At 42.5% G+C, this 17,401-nt stretch overlaps 1 protein-coding gene across 1 annotated transcript in view; it reads right to left on the bottom strand.

Annotated features, from left to right (window-relative positions):
• COL24A1 (collagen type XXIV alpha 1 chain) overlaps positions 1–17,401 on the bottom strand; it is a 299,903-nt gene that overhangs the window by 58,702 nt on the left and 223,800 nt on the right. Inside the window, exons 33-37 of the mRNA XM_056845652.1 lie at positions 14,987–15,040; positions 14,121–14,174; positions 13,332–13,385; positions 9,743–9,796; positions 8,266–8,373 (exon numbers count right to left, since the gene is read on the bottom strand). Coding sequence (XP_056701630.1) covers positions 8,266–8,373; positions 9,743–9,796; positions 13,332–13,385; positions 14,121–14,174; positions 14,987–15,040 — 324 coding nt within the window. The remainder of the gene's footprint in view (positions 1–8,265; positions 8,374–9,742; positions 9,797–13,331; positions 13,386–14,120; positions 14,175–14,986; positions 15,041–17,401) is intronic.

Here is a 17,401-nt window from a genome sequence, read left to right as displayed (position 1 = left end):
CTTTCAAAAGGGAACAGTGTAATGTGCTACAATGTGGTATCTCCCCTTTTAGGACTTTTTTTTGCCTTCCCAGCCAAGCTGTACTGCACCACTATTGTGTGACTCATTAGGGAAAGGGGAAAAGGGGGCTTTCTGGGCTACAGGGGCCTGGTGTGATTGCTGTTTTATCTGTGGCCCAGGAAGCCCCCTTTGCAGATGCAACAGGCAAGAGTGGCAGCAGCAAGCAGAGTGGCAACAGGTGAGTATGGATGCCATTCCAACTCCCCAGGGAGGAGCTGCCATGGAGGGGGAATGTTTTCAAGCCCCTGTGTGGAAGCAGCCCAGTATGTTAAAGATTTGCTTTGACATGGATTCAGAATAAAAATTTAAGTGATACCACATCTTTAGTAATAGCACTTCAGTTATGTTAAATACTTCAGTTGACTGTTAAATGGTCATCATCACTAATCCCTTTCTGTATCTCTTGAAAGATTATGGAAGTCAATCAGTGTCTTGCACTTGACAAAGCTAGTTCTTCCTTTTATACACTGTGGTAAAGCTCCCTCCTGTCGAATGACATATTGGAAACAGCTTGGAGCAGTAAACCTCCATTTTGGTCCACTCCCCAAAATCCATGATGAACTCACACAACTCCTTGCTAGCCATCAATGCACAAAAATATTTGAGGGTGGGGGAACTGTGCCAACCAGTCACTGGGTTGTTCTGCCGGTTCCATTGGAATTCCCACCAGGAAGTCTTACATCACCAACAAACCATGCACAGTTTAAAACTGCAGCTTTAACCCTGGGCCCAGAAGTGATTATTATTGCCATCCTATAATAATAATCCCATAAGCGATTGCTGAAAAACTAAATGAATTCTTCTCATCTGTCTTCACTGTTGAAGATACAGTGCAGATTCCTTCTCCTGAACAGAGATTTTGGAGAGGGGAAAATGAGGAACTGAGGCAAATAGTGGTAACAAGGCAGGAAGTCCTAGAACGTCTAGACAAACTGCAAACTAACAAGTCACAGGGACCAGACGGTATTCATCCTAGAGTTCTTCAAGAACTCAAATGGGAAATTGCTGAACTTCTAACAGAGATATGTAATATGTCCCTTCGATCAGCCTCTGTACCAGAGGACTGGAGAATGGCCAATGTAACACCCTTTTATAAAAAAGGTTCCAAGGGGGGACCCAGGAAATTACAGGCCAGTTAGCTTTAAGTCTGTTCCGGGTAAATTAGTGGAATGCATTATTAAAGATAAAATTGTCAAGCATATAGAAGGGCAAGGTCTGCTGGGCAAAACCCAACATGGCTTCTGTAACGGTAGGTCCTGTCTCACTAACCTATTAGAGTTTTTTGAAAGCATCAATAAGCATGTGGACAGGAATGAGCCTGTGGATATTGTGTATTTGGATTTCCAAAAAGCTTTTGACAAAGTCCCCCACCAAAGACTGCTAAGCAAACTTCATAGTCACGGGATAAGAGGACAAGTCCTCTTATGGATTGAGAGCTGGCTGAAAAATAGGAAGCAGAGAGTAGGAATCAATGGTCAGTTCTCCCAATAGCGGGATGTGAGCAGTGGGGTGCCTCAGGGATCTGTGTTGGGACCTGTAAGCATACGGGCCGCCTAAACTCCCGGACTGGACATGGCAACCCGATATGCAGGTACACGACTACTGTTCCAGCCGCGCGCCCGCCCCCAAAAGCTACTGGGACGGCCGCAGTGAGCTCTGTTGAAACTGACACGGCCGCTCCTGTGCGCTCCATGCAGCCGGCAGCTAGGAAGCAGAAGCAAGGGCAACCTCCAGTAAACCTGAGAGACTCCATGTTCCTGTGCAAACTCTGTTCCAGCCGCAGCCATGTTGTGGAAAGCAGACAGTCACGTAGTCAGTGCCAACACCCCCCTCTCCCATTGCAACATCAGCAGCTTAATGGGTTATCAGCAGCGATCCTGATATCAGCGATGAGTCGTCCTTCTAGCTATGCAGCAGCGATCCCCAGACGTTAGCAGAGATCGCGCCTTTTGTTTAAGAACGTTAATCACTTCAGCAATAATCTCCCGGTTCCTCCCGGGTTGCAAAAGCCATTGGAATTAGAATAGATTTCTAAATTCTCACCTCCCCACCCCGGCAGCTGAAGATTAATCCTTTTGTCACCTGGGAACCTAGGTGTCAGATAGGGCTTCTGACAGCTCCGTCCTCAAACAAGATGGTTCCCCCGCAAACAAGATGGAGTTCTCCGTGCACTCCTTCCCCCCTGGTTTTGCACACGAGCTCCGGCCAGAGATTTACAATTGTATTGGGACCCGCCCATGTAAATCTTCGATCTGATATCGGGTCCCGCACACAAAGCCGAGAGCTGGCCATCTCCTCCACTGATTGCTCATGATTGTTTCTGTTTCAGTTTTACTTAAGTCGTTACCGGCAGGAAACGACTACATTGTCTCTTTGTTTCTGTAACCCTATTGTATCAGCCCTATAAATGTATCCCCACTCCCCCTGTCATGTATTCCAACCTTGCGTGTCTCTTACTGAAATCACTGACTTCTGAAATAAATCTTTGAATCGCTACTCTGCCTGGATTGAAGGTCTATTGCTGAAACGCTGTGAATTTGCTGGAGCCTGACACTAGGAGAGGTACTCCCATTATCCCTCCCCCAGAAAAAACAGTATATCTGGGGTGCCCACAGCCCATAATGTTACCTTAGGGCCTCCCATTTTATACAGCTTGCCACTCTGCCGGAGTAAGCAGACATGCTGGAGCACGCAGGGGGTTACCCCTGCCCTCTTTTTATCCCAGACCTCCACGGCCCCCTTTTATTCATTTTTGATCCTATGGAACTCTGGACTACTGGAAAGGTATCGTATATCCCATAAAAATATTCCTGCCATCTGGCAAAAGTCTCTTCCTACTACCTTTATTCTTAGATTCTCTGTGTATGTTTGTGTTGCACCATTGAATGAAAAGAAACATAAATGCTTTTAATTTGGAATCCTTTTGCCTCTGTCTTGATTTCAAAGGTCACAGTTAATGGGCTCTGGTATAGTTGGTTGAGATCCCGTTTTATAAATACATAGTTTCCGATTGCTCAGCTAATTTCCCCATTTAAAGAGCAATTCGGGTTAACAGACCGGTGCTTTTCAACCTGTTCATCAATGACCTGGAGTTGGGGTTAAACAGTAAAGTAGCCAAGTTTGCAGATGACACCAAATTATTTAGGGTGGTTTAAACAAAATCGGACTGTGAAGAGCTCCAGAAGGATCTCTGCATACTGGAAGAATGGGCATTAAAATGACAAATAAGATTCAATGTAAGTAAGTGTAAAGTGATGCATATTGGGACAAAAAATCCCAACTTCACATATACACTGATGGGATCTGTCCTGGCAGAAACAGACCAAGAAAGGGAACTTGGGGTGGTAGTGGATAGCTCAATGAAGATGTCAACCCAGTGTGCGGCTGCTGTAAAAAAGGCAAATTCCATGCTGGCCATAATTAGACGAGGAATAGAGAATAAAACTGCTGATATCATACTGCCCTTGTACAAATCTATGGTAAGACCACACTTGGAATACTGTGTACAGTTCTGGACACCATACCTAAAAAAAAAAAATATTACAGAGCTTGAGAAGGTGCAGAAAAGAGCAACCAAAATGATTAGGGGACTAGAGCAATAGTCCTATGGGGAGCGGTTAAGACGCTTAGGGCTGTTTAGCTTGGAAAGAAGGGGGCTGAGGGGAGACATGATAGAGATCTATAAAATTATGCATGGTTTGGAGAGAGTGGACAGGGAGAGGTTTTTCTCCCTCTCCCATAATACTAGAACTCGGGGTCATCTGCTAAAGCTGGAGGGTGAGAGATTCAAAACAGATAAAAGTATTTTTTTCACACAACGCATAGTTAAATTGTTGAACTCCCTGCCCCAGGATGTGGTGATGGCTGCCAGCTTGGAGGGCTTTAAGAGGAGAGTGGACCTATTCATGGAGGAGAGGGGTATTCATGGCTGTTAGTTAGAATGGATACTAGTCATGCTGCATGCCTATTCTCTCTAGTATCAGAAGAGCATGCCTATTATTTTGGGAGCGGTGGAACGCAGGCAGGATGGTGCTGCTGCACTCGTCTTGTTAGTGGCTTCCTAGAGGCACCTGGTTGGCCACTGTGTGAACAGACTGCTGGACTTGATGGGCCTTGGTCTGATCCAGCAGGGCCTTTCTTATGTTCCTTCCTTCCTCAACCAAACTTTAAAACTTTAGGCAGTTAAGATTCAATCTGTTTTGGGTCACATTTACATTTTTTTTACACTTAGTGGATGGGCCTGTTTCATAATTCAGTTTAATTCCCCAGCCTAAGCTTTTTATAGCCATATAAAATAGTAATTTAGGGATGGAAGGAAGCTGTTGACTGTCATTTTCTGAAAACAAACAGTGTAGTCAAAGTGTAAAAAGATTTCAGCAGACAATGTTTTTATAAACAGCTAACTTCTGGATTAGATGTTAATTGATTCGTAATAAAAATACTGCTGATATACTTGGTGACTGAGAAAATAAACAGAATAAAATGTGTTGCAGCTGACTAAATTTTGTTTTTCTTTTTCTTTTTTCCTTTTGTATGCAATGTGCTATGCAAGACAAACATCACGGAATGTGCCATGGTATGATACCCTGTGTATCTATCTTAATGTTTAAGGACTGTATGATAAAACAGACAGAATATGATAAAACTCACAAGGCCAGTAATGGATGTGTGTGTGTAAAGTGCCGTTAAGTCGCAGCTGACTTATGGTGACCCCTTTTGGGGTTTTCATGACAAGAGACTAACAGAGGCAGTTTGCCAGTGCCTTCCTTTGCACAGCAACCCTGGTATTCCTTGGTGGTCTCCCATCCAAATACTAACCAGGGCTGACCCTGCTTAGCTTCTGAGATCTGACGAGATCAGGCTAGCCTGAGCAATCCAGGTCAGGGCTCAGTAATGGAGAGTTGGTAATTATAAAGTGTTCTAATATGTCATTGTATTAAATGTTCTGAATATCTGGAAATGGTGAATGACTTCTGAACTATGCTCAGATCCTAACACAATGTCCTCCTCCTCAGACTCCAATAGTGGTCCAGGAGGGTGAATAATGGGTGGAACCGATACAGTTGCAGAAGTTGGGACTTGACAGCATGACGCTTGGTGAATCCCCGAATCAGAGTGTCAAGATGGTTGGGCATATTTGCTCCACTTCTGAAGGTAAGCCAGTGACATGTAATATGGATATGGTTGCCACAGGAAGGGAGGTAATGGATGTGGCCAAGAGGCCTGCACACCTGGATCCAGAAGAGTTGGCTTCAGATCCATGGAGACCATCAGATCCAACATGATCTCACCCTCCAAAACCAACAGAGCAGGAGACACAGAACAAAGTGAAGGCATCCTTGGTGGGTCCAGGAGGATGTCCTTGGGTTTGGGTATCGGTTCCGGGGCTGAAACAGATCAAGTCCGGTGCTTCCTAGTGTCAGACTTCAACTTCGCTTATGTCTAGTCTTGGATCTTGTTTTCTTTGCAGGCAGTTCCGATGTGCTCCTCAGAACTGAAGCCAATGGTGATCCTGACTGGCGCCAAGATGGTTTGGTGTGAACCTTAGATGGAACTGAGACTACTGAGGCTGATTTCAAGGTGCACTTAGATGGCTGTCCTTTTCGCACAACATTACCTTGAGAAGCGAAGTGCGATCTCCTCTGTCTTTAGGGATGAACTGTTGACAAGCATTACAGGCACTGACATTATGTTCTTCATCAAGGCACAGGAGGAAGAGGTCATGTTAGTCAGAATTGGGCATTTTGGTGCCACAATGAGCACATTTCTTGAATAAGGCTTTTTGAGTCATCTTTCAATCCAAGGAAATACAGAAGAGAAGTCCCAATATAATGAAGGCAGGGTGAGGTAAAGATTATTTTTTTCAACCAACGGATGAGAGGCAGAGTAAAAGAAAGGGTTTGCCAAAATAGACTGTCTCTGCCATAGCCCACAAAAGAAAATCATAGAAAAATTTACCTCAGCTGTAAGAAATGAGGAAAATAACCTGTTCCAATGGTGGCAAAGAAGTTGCTGAGGGAGAGGGAGTGCCATCCCCTTGCAGCATGTGACAGTTTGGGCAGGAAAACATATTGCAATGGTTCCGAGTTGGAGGGGTGCCCAATAGAAGGCTTTAAAGCTTACAAATGAATCTCTCTGCAGCAGGCCTCCCCCATGGCAGTCCCAGTGTGGGACTGCACAGAAGACTGAAGATGAATATCTGTATTCTGACAATTTGTTCTTCTATATTTATTAAGCTTATATACATGCTTTCATCTTCATATCAACAAATTCAGTGAATTTGGCCATTTTACTTCAACCTATAAATTCACACTCAGGAAACCTTTCCCACAGTACTACAGAACCTGTGATGCTGCAGCGTTGTCTTTGGCACATTTGAGGCCCAGTCATATTTCTAATTATTCCTGGTCTGGAAAATAGGCTGTAAGGCTTTATTGTGGGCACCTCAAATTTAAATTCCCATGAAGCTACCATTTGACTTTGTTACAAGACTATAATGTAAGAAGCAAAACAGTACTGTGTTGACTGATGTTTGTTAAATTAAACTATCAGGATGTGAACCTGTGTTATGAAACCATAGCTTACCAACTAGGTATGATTTAGGATATTCTGCAGTCAATGGAAGTACATATGAGGTTACACTTCCTGTGTCCATGCTCCTTTGTGACACAAAGAAGAAAACTGAAAATGCAAGTGAAACCTCAGTAATGTGTGCCCTCTGCATTTCTCCTTCTGGGACTTATACCAAAGAAAATGAGAGGCAATTACAAAGACATCTGAAATTTTTCACACATGCATGATGGTATGCAGTATGGTACTGTTCTGCAACAACTGAGTTTCTATTAATGAACAGTCTACAATCTGTTCTGCTTGTTGATGTTAGCCTCTTTAACTGAGATAAAACTCTAACTTGGATGTTGTCTTCCTTGTAGGCTCAACATAGAACCTGTATGAAGTGTACAGAGCCTTTAACATATATGAAGAGATCTCTGTCCCCAATCTCACCTCAAAAGGGCAACATGCATTGCCAGTTTGTGATACCAGGGTTACCAAGGCTCTGAAAATGCAAGCACCACTTTTGAACCATCTCAAGCCATTCTGAGCACTAGTGAATTCTCCACAATCATCCACTGTGTGGGTTCCATTACTATGGCTGCAAGCAGAGGTGTTAATTATTGCTTGTTGTGAGACAGGAAGGATCCCATTCCAGTTCAGCTGGACTGCAACCAACAACTTGTTTCAAATAAACCACTCAGCTGTTGCTACGTTGGCCATGACTTTCAATCCATGTACAGATAAGTTTTGTACAATAGATGTGGAACTGTTATTCAGTTAGTGGATGAAATCCAGACATCTTTCTTCCTCTTCTGTTGAGAGGAAATCATATAAGCTTTCAGGCCATAGTATTTTGATGCTGGGAAAATGCAATCCCAACCCCCTCCTACCCAGGTACCACAACAATTACAATAATGAATGCATGTCATGGGCACATCCTGGATAGTGTCTGAGCAGCAACTAGTGAATATTAAAGTAATTCCCTCACCTTACATGTGTTTTGTGAGAAAGCATTTTATACTTTTAAATTATTCATTTAAATTATTGTCGAAGGCTTTCACGGTCAGAGTTCATTGGTTCTTGTAGGTTATCCGGGGTGTGTAACCGTGGTCTTGGAATTTTCTTTCCTGACGTTTCGCCAGCAACTGTGGCAGGCATCTTCAGAGTAGTAACACTGAAGGACAGTGTCTCTCAGTGTCAAGGGTGTAGGAAGAGTAATATATAGTCAGAAAGGGGTTGGGTTTGAGCTGAGTATTGTCCTGCAAAAGTATTGTCCTGTAAGTATCAAGATAATGTGCTAATGAGGGTATGGTATGTTAATATGGAACCATTGTATCCTGAAGTGATCTGTTAATGTGTGTAATCCAAAGCTAATCTGTATGGCTATTGTTGAATGTTGTCTTTGTCTGGAGGTTTTTCAGGGCAGGAAGCCAAGCCTTATTCATTCTTAAACTCTCCTCTTTTCTGTTAAAGTTGTGCTGATGTTTATGAATTTCAATGGCTTCTCTGTGCAATCATTTAATTCAATTCATTTAAATTATTAGAACTATTAAAGTGAAGAATCGCTCACATGGCATAGTTAAAAGCCAAAGCACTGAAGACCTAATGATCTTGTTTCTGTTAAATGTGCAGCATTCGGAGAGTGCTTACTGGAATGCCCCTTATGCCAGGTTGACCAGCTGGGCCTGTAGCTCCTGGAATTCCGGGCTCTCCTTTTTCACCATCTTCTCCAGAAAGCCCTTTGTCTCCTACATTTCCCTAAAACAAAACATAAGCAACCATTATGTAGGAATTTGTTCCTTCTAACCCTGCCTTTCTTTAAGTACACATTAATACAGTGATCCTTCAGTGGCAGGTTGGAACCTAGTAATACAATGCTTTCATCACATGAACATGCTTTTTTGCATTTTCTGTGTTTGTAATCTGAATGCAAAACCCAAACCACAAAGCGGAATGAATTCAAAATGGGCTCTATTGCTTTCTACCCTACATTAACAATGTTCACGCCTGCATATAAAGGGGACAAAAAATGGCTCAAGGGCACTCATCATATCATGTATAAAAACTTGTGCTGTATTTTCTATAAGACCTGCAAAGTGAAGTTTCTACAATATTGGAAGGTTAGTTACAGCCCATTCCTGAGGTGGGGGGCTGAAAGTAGTCTGAAGACTCTGCCGCCAGCGTAAGTGGCCTCGTATCAGAGAATAAGAGGCACTGGCGGTTTGAGTCTCCCTTAAGTGGTAGAGAAAGTCGGCATATAAAAACCAACTCTTCTTCTTCTTCTTCTCCTCCTCCCCCCCCACTGCAATAGTGTGACTGGGCCATGGAAGGAGGAGGGGGCAGTGTCCAGAGCAAAGGGGGGGATGCTGAAGGGTGAGGGCTTTGGCTGCTTGGAGCAATGGGGGGCAGAGAGAAGCCTGCTTTGGAATCCAGAGAAAGTCGGCATATAAAAACCAACTTTTCTCCTCCTCCTCCTCCTACCAATGCAATAGTGTGACTGGGCCATAGAAGGAGGAGGGGGCAGTGTCCAGAGCAAAGTGGGGGGGTGCTGAAGGGGGGGCTTTGGTTGCTTGGAGCAATAGGGGGCAGAGAGAAGCCTGCTTTGGAACCCAGCATTTGATCGCGGCTTGCAGAGCAGCATTTCAGTTTGTGTGTGTGGGGAGCTGTGGCAGAAGCCTGGAAGTGCAGCCCCCACTGGCGTGCATGCCTCCCCTCTCTCTCCCCGTCCACTTCCTTGACTGAAAAAAATGGCTTGGGGTGGGGGGAGTTGGAGGGACAAGCAAGAATGGGTGTGGGGAGAGAAAACCTAAATTAAGACTATGCATGGAAATGGCAGTGATTTGCCTTGATTTTGCCTTGAAGCAGACTTTAAATCACTATAAAGCAGGTTTGGGAAACCGTGGGATATGTGGGCGGTGGCTGCGAAGTGACTTCTGAAGGCAGAAAAAATCATGAGTAACTTCAAAGAAGCCCTGGGGCAGTTCCATGGGGTTTGCGAGGCTAACAATCCAGCATAAATGGCCTTTGTGGCATTTACCTCTCTGATTTCTTACTGTGAGTGCAGCATTCATCCTCCACAGAAAAACTGCAACGGAACAGTTCTAATTGTGAGAATTGATAAATGTACCTTTGAGCCATCTTTTCCATGGATGCCATCTTCCCCAGGTGGTCCAGGCACACCCTATTTTTAAATAGCAATAAAACAAATTTGTTTTCACTTCCAAAAACTGTAATGTAAAAATATCCAAAATGGGGGAACAACATTGAAAACATGGCTAAAAATGACATGGGACACGCAGGGACAGAAGGACGGTACATCCATTGAGCAAATCTAGGCTGAATAAATCCTACATTACAGGATGCAGGAGGATTTCTATTCCAAACATTGAGACCAGAGTGATGGAAACAGGTCAGTGGTCAGTTTTTGGAATTTCTGAAGATGAGCTTAAAACAAAAAACTGAGAATTTCTTCAGGGTTACATCATGAATTGAAATGGTTGCCTTAAAAAGGCAAGCATTTATTGGAATATAGTATATTCCTTTTGCCTTCTTTAAAACAGTTTAGCATTCTGGATTAAATTTACAATGATGATACCACACTGCTGTTTTTTACGTTTTCAAAGGAAGTACAGTCATCACCCCCACCCCAACATACCCTAATGCAACCTGAGGATTTAAAGTTATTTTTACACTTGTAATCTGCAAAAGCTTCCTCTGTGACAGTTTTAAAACAGTAATAAAACTGCACACCAAGTTTTGACCATGTTCTTTAACAGAAACACCTTGTTCTCTGTTTTCCTTTTAACAGCTAGCCTAAAGAAGAGATCTGTGGAACTCTGAAGCAGATTCACTATTTTGAGAATTTTGATTGACACAAATACAGGCATTGTTTTAGTGTACCCACTGATGATAATATACTTGTTTTGCCCTCATTAAGAGACCAAAATTCTGAAAATCTAAAATCAAATCAAGTTTCCAGGCCTTTTGTATTTTAAAAAAGATATCCATGACTAAGCCGGGGTCTCCAACATGTAGCCCATGGGCGCCCGGGTGCCCGTAGACACCATTTCTTGCGCCCACTGCACATTTTCAGGAAATGGGCGGGTCCTTGTCTTAGTGGAGAGATTGTTTGGCTGGAAGGATTGCACTCACTCTGAATTTAGCAGATTTGACTTGGTGTTTGTTTCAGCACTTGGAAGAGCAGTTCCCTCTTTCCTGCTGATCTAGCTCAAGTAACTTCTTTGATCATTTTTTCCTCTGAAGGTAACATTTTCCTCCTTAAGGGGCTGCTGGCTCCGGTGTGTCTGCTACAACCTTTATGACTTCCTTTTTGTGTGGCTTTGTTATTCCTACAGCTGCTAACACCCACACTTTCCCCTTCCTCTCAAAATGAGTAATATATTCTTCTATGAAGACTCTCCTCTGTTAAGGCAATCCCCACTTCTTTCTTTCACTTCACGAATTCTTTCTGTTGAAAAAAGTTAAAAGGAGCCTGACTGGCTTGGGGTGGACAGTGAAGTCGTTCTCACCACCATTGCATCTTTTATAGGGGCAAACTTGCTTGCAAAAAGGAAGAAAGAAAACCATTTGAATAATTGCCTGCAAGTTGCCATATCATTTTATGCCTCCAATTTTCGAAAGCTTGCAGCTGATATGCAGTGTCAAATCTCATACTCGTCTGGTGAGTTGTGTTTTGTATGTTGAGCCTCCTAATAATGTATGCTTTCTGTGAACCATAAAGAGCAGAAAGCCTAAATCTGAATATGTTCTCTTTTTTCTTTATTTTATAGTAGTCTGAGAAAGAAAGAAAGAAAGAAAGAAAGAAAGAAAGAAAGAAAGAAAGAAAGAAAGAAAGAAAGAAAGAAAGAAAGAAAGAAAGAAAGAAAGAAAGAGCTTGCTACAAACCAGCCCTCTTGCTTCTGATAAAAGTGAAGAAACTGAAGTGACCCTCTGGCTTGTTACACTGTCTTAACAGCACTGTTTAACTATGTATATTTGTTATATTTAAACTGTTCCATACTTGTGGTTTGTTTTGCTCATAGAGAGAAGATCGGCTGTAAATATTTGAAATAAAATGTTAAATAAAAGTAAATATGTGATTTTGTGTTTGGCTCCACCTCTTCCAGCAGCCTGCTTGTGATTGGCCCTGCCACTTTTGGAAGCCATTTTGTGCTTGCACCCACTACCCCATGTCACAATCCCAAAAGAATCCACAGGCTCAAAAAGATTGGGAACCCCTGATTAAGCATTCAGCTTAATGATGATGGCATGGATGCTACCATTTCACTCAGCATGTCCTCCAGTCGAAGGAGCCTCCCTCCAACATAATTGGCTCTTCTGCCAGAGGAAGAACTCTACCAAGTGAAGTCGTATGTCTCAGTCTATTGGACCAAGATGGCAGGGATGCTGCTGAAGTTCCAGTTTCCAGGGAGAGGAATAGGAACCTTGTAATGCTTGCTACCAATAAAACATTTACAGCCCTCTCTTCTTCTTCAGCTTGGACTGTATATCTAAGCCAGAGAAGAACCCATTCTTCTAAATCGTCCCCCTTCCATCTCCTTATCCCTCCAAACCCACATTGCCAGTGTGGCAGGAAATAGCAGTCAGCATATGGTTGCCAACTGTGGCTTTGGGGGACTCTGTGAGGATGTTGTAGCAAATATGTCCTCCAAAGCTGCCATTTCATCCAACGAAATGTATCTCTGTAGTCTGAAGATCAGCTGTGAGTCTGGAAGAACTCCAGGCCCCACCTGGACTGTCAGCAGGTGGACAGGAGAATGGTCTCTTTCTCTCCTTGCCTCCCTCCCTCCAAGGACTTTGAACAAATAGAGATGTCCCCTTCTTTGTCTCTCTGCTTCACCATCCTTCTCCTAAGACTGCATTTCCCAGGGTTTACCTGGTGTCTTGCATACTGGCAAAGAGCATTCAAGGAGTTGAAGGTGTTTCTGTACAGCTGTTTTGCCCATGGTTAACATGGTTCTCTCCCTGAATATTCATTTTATAAAATCAATTTTGATGGTCTTCATAGTAGTTCAAGCTATACCTGGAAAATGAGAAGAGGAAAGAAGGGGGGAGAAGAGAGACATTCCTAATCACCAGGTAGTCAGCTGGCCAACAGGCCACCACTAGTACCACAGCCTCATTGGGAGATACTGGGGAAGGGTCAGGAAAAGACTATGGTGCTCCTGATAATATCACAGGAAATACCAAGAATCTGCTAAGTTTTTCTGAAACTTGGAATTGATATGTAAAATTTAAACTATTTGTTGATTTTAGCTTGGTTTACCAAATCCAGTTCTAAACCAGAGCCTCGAGTAGACTTATCCATCATCCTTCACTCATCGCTTTCAACTAAATGTCTGTTCAAGCCTTTAGGGAATCACTTTTTACAGAGCCAGAACATTAAAAAAAAAAAAATCTGCACAGCCAATCAAATCTCCAATAGTCAATCAGAAGCCTTGCTGGGCAAAAGCCCTACCTGGCCACACCCACTTCCTAAAACAACTTGGCAGACACCAGAAAAGGTTCCAGTAGGCACCATGGCACCCACAGGCACCATTTTGGGGACCCCTGCTGTATTCCTTCTAATGAAGATAAATGCAGAGATTAGTGACTCACACATTAATGTAAGCTTATTATACTAGATAGAAACCAGACCCATACATCATGAATCACATAAAAGCCTCTGTTAAGCATGTTCTGTAACCATCACTTACTCTTAAGCCTTGTTCTCCTGGTTCTCCTGGGTTGCCAGCAGGACCACTGTCTCCCTGTCACATGCAACACATATATACAAAATCAAATTCGTAGACTGCAGGAACAACAGCAGAAAGGATGGTGATATCTGAAGTGACACCATCTCATGTCATTGCAGCATTATGAAACAAACCCAACTAAACAACAAAACATTATATTGTCGAAGGCTTTCACGGTCGGAGTTCATTGGTTCTTGTAGGTTATCCGGGCTGTGTAACCGTGGTCTTGGAATTTTCTTTCCTGACGTTTCGCCAGCAACTGTGGCAGGCATCTTCAGAGTAGTAACACTGAAGGACACTCCTTCAGTGTTTCTACTCTGAAGATGCCTGCCACAGTTGCTGGCGAAACGTCAGGAAAGAAAATTCCAAGACCACGGTTACACAGCCCGGATAACCTACAAGAACCAACAAAACATTAATTTGCCTTTATGTTATTCTGTTTCATGCATGAACATTGAGAGTTTCAAGAAGCCATGCAGTACTGGATGGATAGTGTTTTGGGGTGTGGATAAAGATATGGACAACCTCTGCCCCACACACCAGGTACCACTCAAATGTCAAAACAAACTCTGCTTCTGGCATGCGTACCTAGTACATAGGCCACTTAAGTTTAAAATGATAGGAAGCGACTGTGAGGTACTGGCTATCTCAAGAAATAACCAAATGTGCTCTGATACATCAGGTGGGAGAGACAACTGTTCCTCCTCTTTTTCAAATGGCATCCTTGAAACAAACTATTCCAACAATCACCTTTGCACCTGGTTCTCCTTGGAGTCCCGATTCTCCCTCTGGGCCAGGTGGTCCCTGCATTGAAAACATAACAAAGGTTATCCACTTTCACCACTAAATGTTTTCCAAATGTGAAAGCAAAATGTGGCACCCAAGGAGAGTCATATGACTGAAAAAGAAATTGACTCTTTTCAACAGACTCTTGTATAAATTAGAGGCTTTTTGAGAAGCTATGTTAGTTTTTATGGGCCAGGGGCTTGCAGTACCTCCTTCTCTTCAGGCTTTCATATTCCTCACCTCATCTAGCCCCACTGGCCATTACTAATCCTGACTTCGATTTAGCTTACTGATTTTTATCTGGCTCAAGCTCCAATATCTTGCTGTTTCCATTTACCTACTGAATGGCATTGACTTTCCCCCATACAAGTTGATTTGAGGCTTCTCTTCACTTAATAAGCTTTTCAGGATGGGAGGCTATTAACACATCTAAATAGCAGCATTTTAATTTACATAATTACCCTCTTTGTCACCTTCAAGCTCCAGGTGTGTAAATTGGCATGCTTGAAACATATACATGATCTTTTCAACAAACTGAAGCCAGACTTATGGCTACTATTTGACTATACAATTAAATTTTATGTTTTGTAGACCGTGGGAGGCAATTCTGGCCCAATCAAGTTTGTTGACAGATCTGCAGAAGGTATTCTGAAAGATGCATGTAAAACTGCAGAAAGTACCTTAATATTGTGTCTGCTCAAAATATGGCAATTTTAGAAATAGGATATGGATATTCAAAGACAATGTGAATTGGAAGAAAAATAGAGAATCACAGTTAGAAGCATTCTTGTAACTTTTTGGTCTTGATTTTAAAATAATCAGATACTCACCTCAAAGCCCACTTCTCCTACAGGACCAGCATCTCCTTGTTGTCCCCTCGGTCCCTAGTATTAAACAAAACCTTATGTACGTATGGCATTCAGTTATCTTTCACAGATCCTGTCAGCTATGCTAAATGAGCCAATCCAACAAGTACTATACACACTTTACAAGGGACTGTTGCATAAGAAATAAATGAAAACACTATACCTGTACCAATAGCACATATTGAGCCTGTGAGTAATAAATTTATTCTGTTAAATAATAAAATTCTTCAGTCTATTGATTTCAAAAGGCTCCTCTGTTGTCATGGTCCAGAAATAAATTTTAATCTATATAATGTTCTCCTTTAGATTAATACAGACTTTGTTTGGATAAGATTTAATTCTTTGTCCACCTTGTTTTGATGAATAATCTACAACTAAGATCTCCAGCATCATGTCCGTAGGGGCCATGGTGCCCACTGACACCTTTCTTGGTGCCCGGCAAGTGTTTATAGAAAATGAGCAGGGCTAGGTGGGACTTTTGCCCAGCAAGGCTTTTGATTGGCCACTAGAGATTTGATCGGCTGTGCAGATTTTTTAAAAGTTGTTTGACACAGCTGCTACCACAGCACAATGATCTTCACTGTGTGGTTGAAGGTAAGCTGTGGCAGCCATTTTGTGGCTGGGCCCACCATGCTGTGTCAGAATTCCAAAGATGCCTGCAGGCTGAAAAAGGTTGGGGACCCCTGGTCTACAGTCTTTAATAAATTTAAGTGAAAATAACTACTGTATGAATAAAAGTCTTGTTGGTCAATATTTCTGAAGAAATAGAGAGGACACTTGGTAGAATATTATGAACTGAAAGTAAAAAAACAAAAACGTAGCCTCTAAGGTGCCACTAGGCTTACTCTCTCTTAGCTAGAGAGCAAGAAGTCCCAAACTCAACCTTGGCATCTCCTATTCAATTGAGAGTAAGGGGAAAGGAAAGACCTTTCTCTGCCTTTGTCCATGAAGAGCCTCTGACAATCAGAGCAGTCAATATATGTCCATGTATCTGGAACAGCTAAATTCAAGTCCAGTAGAGCTTTAGAAACAACAAGATTTTCAGGGTATAAGCTTTCGAGAGTCAAAGCTCCCTTAGTGTTGACTCTTGTTGGTCTCTAATGTGCTACTGGATTTAAATCCAGCTGTTCTACTGGCAACCTTCTGACTGTACTTGGAAGCAACTCTTGGTTTACTCAGGATAGTCAGCACAATGAAATGACTTTCAGACCAGTACATTTCTCACATGAATATCATGAGTTTTAAAGGCAGTGTTCCTGTAAGCTAATTTAATAACAAAATTATCATAGCTAAACTCAATATTTCAATAGATGCTTGTGCTGCATGGTGTTACACAGAGAGGCCTATCTTGCTATCGGTCATTGCTGATTTACTCAAAAATGTCATGGCAAACTTCCAAATTACACACTCCTTTGTTTGGATTCTGCACCAAAAGCTTTCTCAAACTCAAATTATGTCTATTTAAGTATATCTGCACTGTTTCACAAAATTTATTATATTTCTGTAATTCAGGTTTTTAAATCATTTTAGAAAGAAATGGGGAAATGGGTAGTACACATATTATTCCCAAGATCTCTCCTGGCACCATTCAAGCTAGAAACTTTCTTGTTGTTAAACTGAACATAAACATTCTCGTGATGCACTGTAGGAGATTCTGTTCTTGTAGAGAAGTTGTGTGATAATGTGGTATAGACACAGAGAACATCCAGGTGCCCATGGGTATAAGATATAACCAAAGAGACTGAGTTCCGGGCTTGGTTGAGGTACATCTATTTTCCATAGAAGACTGTAAAATAAGCACATGTTCAAATTGGACCATTCTAGTTTACAGAAAAAGAGCCTTGGCTACTCACCGTGAAGGCTTCTTCTGCTCTGGGATACGGAGGCCATCTTCAGAGTGGGGTGTTTCCTCTTCCTCTTGTTCCGGGAGGCAGGACCTAAAAATTTTTAACTGCCTATCCCTGGAGGGAACGCCCCCTGCTCTATTCAGTCCAAGACTTTCCGAGCAAGGAGTGTAACCGTTATACAGAGAAGAAATGGAAGATATAGCAAAAAAGAAGAGATCTAACAACAAATGCTGTGAATAAGTTTAAACTTGTAATCTTAACTGTAACAATACTAATAAAGAACTTGCAACCCAACCTGAAAAACTTGTGTTGAGAGTGATTATTGTTAATTGTGTGTCATCTTCCAAAAATATTTAGACGTCTGGGCGGGCAAGATGGCCTCCGTATCCCAGAGCAGAAGAAGCCTTCACGGTGAGTAGCCAAGGCTCTTTCTCGCTCTGGGAGAGGAGGCCATCTTCAGAGTGGGACTTAAAAGAGCTGTCCCTGCCCGGGTGGGATCAGACGTCATGGAGAATGCTCTGAAGAACACGCC

This window comes from Euleptes europaea, chromosome 2, assembly GCF_029931775.1.
Source record: "Euleptes europaea isolate rEulEur1 chromosome 2, rEulEur1.hap1, whole genome shotgun sequence".
NCBI classification, from domain to species: Eukaryota; Metazoa; Chordata; class Lepidosauria; order Squamata; family Sphaerodactylidae; genus Euleptes; species Euleptes europaea.
The sequence above is the reverse complement of the archived record's forward strand: the minus strand, read 5'-3'. Positions and strand labels throughout refer to the sequence as shown.